Source organism: Schistocerca cancellata, chromosome 8 (genome assembly GCF_023864275.1).
Source record: "Schistocerca cancellata isolate TAMUIC-IGC-003103 chromosome 8, iqSchCanc2.1, whole genome shotgun sequence".
NCBI lineage: Eukaryota > Metazoa > Arthropoda > Insecta > Orthoptera > Acrididae > Schistocerca > Schistocerca cancellata.
The window spans coordinates 239,749,537-239,759,411 of NC_064633.1; the positions used below are offsets into that span (position 1 = coordinate 239,749,537).

Below are 9,875 nucleotides of genomic sequence, written 5' to 3' on the forward strand. Positions count from 1 at the left end.
TTCACTTCGTTAATGGGAGTTGACAAGGACTGAAAACAGAGAGAGAGAGAAACAGACAGAGAGAGAGGAAAGAGAACAACGGTGACATCTGCTCAGCAGGGTGGTTTAAAGTGCCATAAGTTGGTTCATTGACTAACTTACCAATCGAAGTACTTTGCCCGCCTCTACAAATATCTCTAGCAGTCCAAATAAAAACATTTTGATTGTTAGGAAGAGTTATTGCGAAACAATAAAACAACTATACAAATGACGGTTCCCGCGCCTGGGTTCCCGGGTTCGATTCCCGGCGGGGTCAGGGATTTTCTCTGCCTCGTGATGGCTGGTTGTTGTGTGATGTCCTTAGGTTAGTTAGGTTTAAATAGTTCTAAGTTCTAGGGGACTGACGACCATAGATGTTAAGTCCTATAGTGCTCAGAGCCAAATGACGGTTCGCCGATCTATTCAGACGTCCTCCTCCGGCAAGCAGTTTATTCCCCTTGAAGTGGACCGCTACAATGGCGTCCGAAACGTTGGTTGTGTAACTTTTTTAATGTTTCACCGTGGGGCTACCTAATACACAAATGGATTTCATTCAATCCTCCACCGGCCTTTGAAGCATACAGAATTATTTCTCTGGTACTTTACAGAAGAAATTCGATGAATGAGCAACTGCGATGTATATCACACCTAATCGATTAGAAGACTTCATCAGCGTCTTTTTTTTTTTTCAAATAAACGTGTTGCAGTCGTTTCTTATATATTCCTATTCCGTACCAGTCATAACATCTCCTAATCTCAAAAATACTGAAGCCTTTCTGCGTGTAATGGATTTGATAAGTGGTTGCTAAGTTCCTGGATGTACTAGACCGGATGATTACGCACACGAAATGCATTTCCCGTTCATTACGGTCCGGTTGTTTGCGGCCGCGGAGGTGACACCAGATAGCGTCCCAGATGTGTTCCTCCAGGTTATATGAGTCGAATTTGTAATCCAAGTCATTAACGTCAGTTCACCATCACACTTCTAAAATCACTGCAGCATGATTCTGGCCTTGTGACATGGGCACTCATCTTGCTGGAAGATGCCATCGTCAGAGGAGACATCAGGCGTCAAGAAATACATGTGGTCTTCAATGATGTTCAGATCATCCACTTCCGTCATGGTGCTTTCGGTTGCTACCACAGGTTCTTGAAAGCCTATATGATTATACCTCCTATCATAATAGAACAACCACTGTCCTGCATATGGTGTGGTGGGTGTCTCGATGAGCTGTTCCCTTGTAAGGCGTTGTAGCCACATATGACCATCGACATGGTGTAACACGAAAAGTCATTCATCCGGCTAGGTGCCACGTTCATAATCAGCCACGGTTCAATCTCGATGATTCTGTATCCACTACAATCGTAATTGACGATGAGTGGCTGAACATGGAAACATGTTTGTGTCGTCTGTTCAGCCCCATGTTCAACAAAGCGCGCTGAACGATGTTCTTAAAAATATTCCTGCTCGGACTGGCAGTATCCTACGTTACAGACCGCCACCTTTACTGGTTTACAGAGGAGCGTTTTCTCTACGCTCTAGAGTCATGGGCGTCCAACACCTTGTCTAGAGCTCGTGGTTTCACACTCATTCAGCAATCTTCAATAAATGATCGTTACAGTACTAAGCGAATAGGTGCCCAGATATTCGTTCGCAGCTTCAGGATCCTAGTACTCTTGCCTATGTCAAAGCTGCTGATGTCAGCGAATTTCTCCGTTTGCATTATGTGTCGTTTCTGGAACGACTCCACATTTATACTCGCAGAGGGAAGCGGGAGTATTGTTTTGGCCCATCTGCGAGTAATCAGATTTTGACTATCTTGTTCTCCTCCAGTTTCTCCTCCCCCAGTTACGAAACTGACTACTTCTGATTTCCGTCGATTGTCGTAGATTCCAGTAGCTTCCTTAACGTGTCTTAATCTAGTGCCGGGATGGTTACTTTCAGAAGGCCACGACCAGTTTCCTTCCCAAACTTCCACAGTCGCAGCTTGTTCTCCGTTTGTAATGACGTAGTCAGCAATGTAACTTTGAATAATTATCCTCCTTTTCACCAACTATGTGCGATTTATGTTCAACTCATACACTATTTACTGAAGGCGAGATATTGTACAGTATATCCACTGAATAACACTACATTTGAAATACCTGAATTTTCTTATTTTTTTGGTACTACTACCGTTTAGTTTTCACTTCCTCCCAAAACCATGCGTTCCAGGACTCTTTCCCTACATTCTATATCCACGTTTGACTACAACTGTTCACTTTTGGTAAAAATAGCTTCAATAAGTGGTGTCAGGATACTCTTTGTCTTCATTGAGCCGTACTGCAGTACGAGATCTGGTTTCGCTGATCCATGGATATCGTTCATTACATCTACTGTCTTTCATCAGTTGCAATATTTTAATCACGAAAGCTAAGCGTGTCCTCTCTACCATTTTTACTGCTACTCACCAAAAAATAATACAGGCTAAGAAACTGAATTTCCCTACCCTTTGATGTTCGATCTTTCTTTTTCACTTTCTTATATGCTAGTTTGACATAGGAAAGTGGATATTAACTGAAAGAATGTATCACACATGTAGAATTAGACTTGTGAATTCTTAAAATTAGAAAGCAATAGCATTTGTATTATTAGAGCAGCGCCCCCGAACAAGTGTCGTACTAAATCATCCGACCACTCTCATCATGTGCTGCAACACCACTTTTGCCTCACACAAACACTGGTAATTATCGATGTTAGAGAAATTCAACTACTGTATGTCTTAAATGCTTCTTCCATTTACGCTAAGAGGTTATTTCCGTGACTGACGTCGTTTTATTAGACCCAAAAATCTCCGTCAGTATCCTCGTATCTGGATCAATACGTTCGTCTTACGTCCCACATTGACACATTGATTTCTGCTGTTATTTCGCGCTGTCTTGGTTGCTTGTTAGGACTGACAGCTCTACGCTAACGTCGCTGCTCTATGTCGTTAAGTAAAGGCCCTCGGCCACTGCGTTGTCCATAGTGAGAGGTAATGCCTCATATTTAGTGTTCTGGGCACACTCTTGACACAGTAAATCTCGGAATGTCGAATTCCCTGACAATTTCCTAAATGGAATGTCCTAAGCGACTAGCTCCTACTACCATTCAGCGCTCAAAGTCTGATAATTCCCGTCGTATGGCTGTCGGAAGCCTTTTCACATGAATCGCCTGAGTACAACTGACAACTCCTCCAATGCACTGTTCTTTTACACCTTGAGTACGTTACACTACCGCCATCTGAAAACAGAGTGTTCGGAATTCCCGTTACAATCTTCTAGGACTTATAAAAGGGAATGAGAGCATAATAATTTGAATAGGAACCCATGTCCGGAAAAGTGCCGTTTTGTGCAACAGCAGTTGGAAAACATGCAACAATGTAGTCATGGTATTGCTCGGTTACGTCGGATCGGCGGATGTTATCTGACGTCTGTCCTATATCCCTGACCTGGTTCGAGCCTCGTTCAAGTGTCTATAAGTGTTAGATCAACATCCCAGAGCATACGTTTGCGGAGTACACCGACATGATCCTTCTGAATGGTCAAGCTCACGGCAGTTGAAGAGCTGCTCGTCTTCTTTATCAAGATCGTTCTCTAAAACGTCCGACTCCATGACATACACTTTTCGTCCTAGTGTAGCAACGTTTTCGAGACAGGGTACCTTCACCGTCTGCAAGCGTGACTGTGGCACTCCAAGGAGACGCCGCACAACCTAACTGGAAGAATCTATAATAGATCACGTTGACGAGAACCCGTCACCGAGTGCACGAGCAGTTTATTTGGCTATTAATGGGTGGAACTGTAAAAAAAAGGGTGATGCAGTGAGTCACGTTTAATCAGTTAATTATGAATGTTGTCACATTACAAACATGTAATGAACCGTTCAGTGAATTCGAAAGTAAAATACTAGTTACCGACTTGACAGAAAATCCTAGGAAGTTCTGGTCTTACGTTAAATCAGTAAGTGGCTCGAAACATCATGTCCAGACACTCCGGGATGATGATGGCATTGAAACAGAGGATGACAAGCGTAAAGCTGAAATACTAAACACCTTTTTCCAAAGCTGTTTCACAGAGGAAGACCGCACTGCAGTTCCTTCTCTAAATCCTCGCACCAACGAAAAAATGGCTGACATTGAAATAAGTGTCCAAGGAATAGAAAAGCAACTGGAATCACTCAACAGAGGAAAGTCCACTGGACCTGACGGGATACCAATTCGATTCTACACAGAGTACGCGAAAGAACTTGCCCCCCTTCTAACAGCCGTGTACCGCAAGTCTCTAGAGGAACAGAAGGTTCCAAATGATTGGAAAAGAGCACAGGTAGTCCCAGTCTTCAAGAAGGGTCGTCGAGCAGATGCGCAAAACTATAGACCTATATCTCTGACGTCGATCTGTTGCAGAATTTTAGAACATGTCTTTTGCTCGAGTATCATGTCGTTTTTGGAAACTCAGAATCTACTATGTAGGAATCAACATGGATTCCGGAAACAGCGATCGTGTGAAACCCAACTCGCTTTATTTGTTCATGAGACCCAGAAAATATTAGATACAGGCTCCCAGGTAGATGCTATTTTTCTTGACTTCCGGAAGGCGTTCGATACAGTTCCGCACTGTCGCCTGATAAAGTAAGAGCCTACGGAATATCAGACCAGCTGTGTGGCTGGATTGAAGAGTTTTTAGCAAACAGAACACAGCATGTTGTTATCAACGGAGAGACGTCTACAGACATTAAAGTAACCTCTGGCGTGCCACAGGGGAGTGTTATGGGACCATTGCTTTTCACAATATATATAAATGACCTAGTAGATAGTGTCGGAAGTTCCATGCGGCTTTTCGCGGATGATGCTGTAGTATACAGAGAAGTTGCAGCATTAGAAAATTGTAGCGAAATGCAGGAAGATCTGCAGCGGATAGGCACTTGGTGCAGGGAGTGGCAACTGACCCTTAATATAGACAAATGTAATGTATTGCGAATACATAGAAAGAAGGATCCTTTATTGTATGATTATATGATAGCGGAACAAACACTGGTAGCAGTTACTTCTGTAAAATATCTGGGAGTATGCGTGCGGAACGATTTGAAGTGGAATGATCATATAAAATTAATTGTTGGTAAGGCGGGTACCAGGTTGAGATTCATTGGGAGAGTCCTTAGAAAATGTAGTCCATCAACAAAGGAGGTGGCTTACAAAACACTCGTTCGACCTATACTTGAGTATTGCTCATCAGTGTGGGATCCGTACCAGATCGGGTTGACGGAGGAGATAGAGAAGATCCAAAGAAGAGCGGCGCGTTTCGTCACAGGGTTATTTGGTAACCGTGATAGCGTTACGGAGATGTTTAACAAACTCAAGTGGCAGACTCTGCAAGAGAGGCGCTCTGCATCGCGGTGTAGCTTGCTCGCCAGGTTTCGAGAGGGTGCGTTTCTGGATGAGGTATCGAATATATTGCTTCCCCCTACTTATACCTCCCGAGGAGATCACGAATGTAAAATTAGGGAGATTAGAGCGCGCACAGAGGCTTTCAGACAGTCATTCTTCCCGCGAACCATACGCGACTGGAACAGGAAAGGGAGATAATGACAGTGGCACGTAAAGTGCCCTCCGCCACACACCGTTGGGTGGCTTGCGGAGTATAAATGTAGATGTAGATGTAGATGCTTTAAAAACGTTATAGCACGAAAGCGGTACGTTTACGGACATTGGTTTTAGTTAAAAATATTATCTATTAACTCCCCTCTACAAGGTCTGGAAGTGTCTAAAGGGGAATTCCAAACTCTCTATGTATGCATATTGCTATCCCATGACAATAGTCACCTCATTGTACATGTTAAGTCTGTCGTAGCATCAGTGGTTAGACTAATTCTGTCGACTTAACTCCAAATCCACACAACCAAGACATTACATTCAGACAAATTTCCATATATACTTTGCGTGGTAATCTGGGATTCTGTGTGAGGGAATATGGGTTGAACATAAATGAAACTGACAAACTGCAGGACGGATTCCTGACTTCAAACATAGGAAAAAAGGTGATATGAACATGTGTCCGCAAGTGCATCGTCGCCACTGCGAATGGCGCTGAGGAATGAAAGTTCCTATGCCTGCTCCTTGTGTATTGCAGGCTATTTGTTTGATGCTGCCTACTGTAAGCAGCCGCATGGTCCTATATTAGCTACAGAAACAAGCCGAGATTGTGTCTGTGTACGGCCAAGTAGGTGAAAACGGTCTAGATGCAGCACGGCTATACCAAAACAAGTACCCTCACACATACCAAACTCATCACACAACATTTCAAGCTCTTTTTAGGCTTTTGTGTGATCACGGGTCATTTCAGACAGATGAACGTTCAGGGCGATGGAGGACTGTGCATACACCAGATTTGGAGGACCTGATGGTCCATTGTATTGACACGAACCCTAGTACAAACTCCAGGCGTATGTGTAAGCCAAAGTAAGATTATACGTAACCTGCGAGACAACTGCTAATATCCCTATCATATGCAACGAGTTCGAGGATTACCACCAGCAGATTTCGCTCAATGGGAAGGATTTAATCCATGGTTTTCGTACGAGGCCACCACAATTATGGGATTTCTGTCATTAGTCCTCTTCACCGACGAAGCAACCTTACCAGAACTGGCATCATCAGTCTGTGTAACCGTCATCTATCGGCTACAGAAAATTCTCGGGGGAATGCTTGAGGCATCTCATCAGCAACGGATCGGCATCAGTGTGTGGGCAGGGATCCTTGGCGACCACATACTTGGACCGGTTATTATTCCACGACGCCTCGACGAAGGAACGTATCTGGACTTCTTGCGGATTGCTCTGCCTGGGCTTGATAATGTGCCTTTGGCAATATGGTAGGTTGTATAGCTTCTACATGACAAGACCTCCCCAATTCGCCGACTCCTTAACCACACTTTCCCCAGGCGTTGTATGGAACGTGAAGACCCTGTAGTACGGCCTGCTACATCACCAGACTTAAACTCCCTGGATTTTTACCTCTGGGTGTATTTGAAAAACGTTGTGTATGATGAATAAGTTTCTGATGTGCAGACCCTTCAACAGCATGTTTGTGTCGCCTGTGACGGTATCCGGAGAGAGGCTGGAACGTGCGAAACAGGGCGGCAGTCCATGATGCAATATGTGAACGCGTGTATTGCATAACATGGAGGCAACTTTGAACATGTATCGGAATGTGGATGCGATGCTGCTCTATACTGTGTTTCGGGACGATTGGTTGTTGCATGCACACCGTGCATTGATGGATACATGTTCATAGGACCTTTCTTCCCCCATTTCCATTCAGGAAACGGTTCCTGCAGTCTGTCGGCTTATCCTATACATACTCGTGGAAATCTGTTCAGTAATCTACCCTTATTGGTGAGGTAAGACATTTGAACCCCAAAAGTTGATAAAATGAATCGTAATCTGTCTTTACTAGCTACTTCTGTCTAATGGCTGAATATGTGGATTACCGAAAAGCAAATCCAAGGATGCACAAAATCGAATTATATTCGCAGTTACTGTCTAGCTCAGTATAGCATAACCACTTGTAGTAACTGCTACTCTGTCATACAATAATTTTCTCATCCTTCATAAGTGATAGTCTAATTTTTTTTTACCTAAGCATCGCTGTATCATCTGATTTCAATGAATAAACTCTTCCATATATCTCTATACAGGGTTAAGTACGGGCTGTGCGAGGTGGACAGAAGCAGTCCAAACATGACGAGGACACCCAAGGAGTCGGCTGCCTTCATGTCAGAAGTGTTCCGCACCAAGCAGCTGCCCAACCAGTACAACCTGTAGGAGGTTGCGCGGTCACCACACGAGCCATATAGTAGTGTGTCAACATAGTATTTAATTAGATCAGTTACCTATCACAACTCAGTTACATGTAACAATGGATGTGAATGTGGATACGTCGACATGCTTCCTATGTAAACAAGTTTCTAACAATAAACGTTGTACTCTGATATCTTCGTTGTCTTAATTTCAGAAGGTAGAAACGCAAGTAGTGCTCTCACAGTCTCACTTGAAGCACAAAATAAGAAAAATGGGTGTTAACATCATACTGGTCGCAAGACTGGTGATGTAAACAATATTCACACACATATTACAGTCTGCATTTTACAAAAATCGAAATATATACGAAAATGTAGGCTATTTCTTTTTTAAAGAGAAAAGTGAAAGGAGGAAGAGTTGCAGACCGGGGAGGACGATCCCAACAGTCGGTAGGGTCATCAGAACTTTGGAGAAAGATATCCCTGGAATAAATACGTGAACAAAAGGTAAACGAATCAACATTAAGTGCCTGGCTCTTGCTGAAGACCTAGCAGTAAGTACCCGGACTTTCGAGGATGCCACTTACGCCACCAAGAACCTTCATAAGACCGCCTTCGAGCACATAATATATATCCCTTACCAAAATACACAATACACAGACTCCAAAAGCGCAGACTTGGCATCACTTGCAACCAAGTATCACAATATCACACAACCAAAAAACACTTGAAATACTTAGGTGGACTTATTTAAAACACTAAAACCGTAGGAATAGCTGGCAAACGGCGTGCAGAAAAACTGCTTCCAATCAAAACAATTATCTGGAATATGTACAATAAGAAATCACTGACTATCTAAGCCAAAGATATTGTCACTACAGCACAGTCGTCCTTACTGAAGCACTCATCCCAACGAAGACGTTATTATTAATTACCAACGTCTAAGACCTCGAGTAAATAGAAGGACAAATACTGAAAAAAATATTTGGACCCAAATTTCTAGATCGTTTCCGGATGCACAACAGCTCATAAGAAACCCCTTGAATGCGACGTCGCAAAAGGACAATGATGTTTACGGCATTCGACACCCCACATACTGTGTACCATGGAACAAAAATATTTGCTGCTAATGGCAACAGGGAGCGGGACTGGTGGTATCTAATGGTCATCACAGCATTTGGTTACGGAGCGTAGTTGAACTGCTTAGCTGACGAATAATTCACGACATTGATACAGTACTAGTGGTGTTGACACAAACAGAGAAATGGTAACGAAATACAAGGCCATCATTTAAAGATATCTACGACAGGTGCAAAAGTTGCCACTGCATCATGAAGCAACTCAATGAATGTTGCAGAGTGAGAAAGAAGTGGCAGATGAATTATTAGTGTTCCTGAAAAATGCGTCAGTGAAATGTGTGGTATCGTATATGCTCGACAGTGCAGATTGTGTACATGAAGAGTACAATGATGACGATACGTGCTTTCCAAGTGAAGGTGACATTACAACAGGTATCGAGCCATGTCGTTTATCATCCTTGTTGGACAGGGAGACAACACTCCCGTTACCAGTGAAATGCAGTAAACGACAGTTGTTTTCCAAGGATTGGGTACTCAACATAGTGTTGCGGCCACATGTAGTAAGCGTTGCTTCACGCAGTGGAGATTGACAAAACAGAGGCACGTCAGCGACTGAGACGTTGCAAAATAGGCATGCACAGATAGCCTTGCTGACAGCAGCAGTCTACCAACAGACTGACGCAAGGATGCGCACCGACCGAGCGCAAAGCGAAGCCTGGAGAGAGCCGGCATGCTAAGTTACACTGCAATATACTGCGGGAGTAATAACAAAGAGCTACCACCTAGGGTAAAAACGTCCTCTTGCTGGATATTAATAGTGGAGCGGAGGGCAGCGGCAGACAGAAGCCATTAGGAAGCAGTTAGGATCTGAGGACAGATGTGGTCGGTGTCGGAATGTCCAACCTTGGTAGGTAACGATTCCAGAAGTCTGTTCCAGCTCGCAGGAGTCATCTGTTCACCGCC

General features: G+C 43.6%; 1 protein-coding gene across 3 annotated transcripts in view; it reads left to right on the top strand.

Moving 5' to 3' along the window:
* LOC126094863 (myrosinase 1-like) overlaps window positions 1-7,981 on the top strand; it is an 89,387-nt gene extending 81,406 nt beyond the window's left edge. For all 3 annotated transcript variants that reach the window (XM_049909495.1, XM_049909492.1, XM_049909493.1), the window contains exon 11: window positions 7,732-7,981. In XM_049909495.1, coding sequence (XP_049765452.1) covers window positions 7,732-7,858 — 127 coding nt within the window. In that variant the 3' untranslated portion in view covers window positions 7,859-7,981. The remainder of the gene's footprint in view (window positions 1-7,731) is intronic.
* Window positions 7,982-9,875: the final 1,894 nt, after the last annotated feature.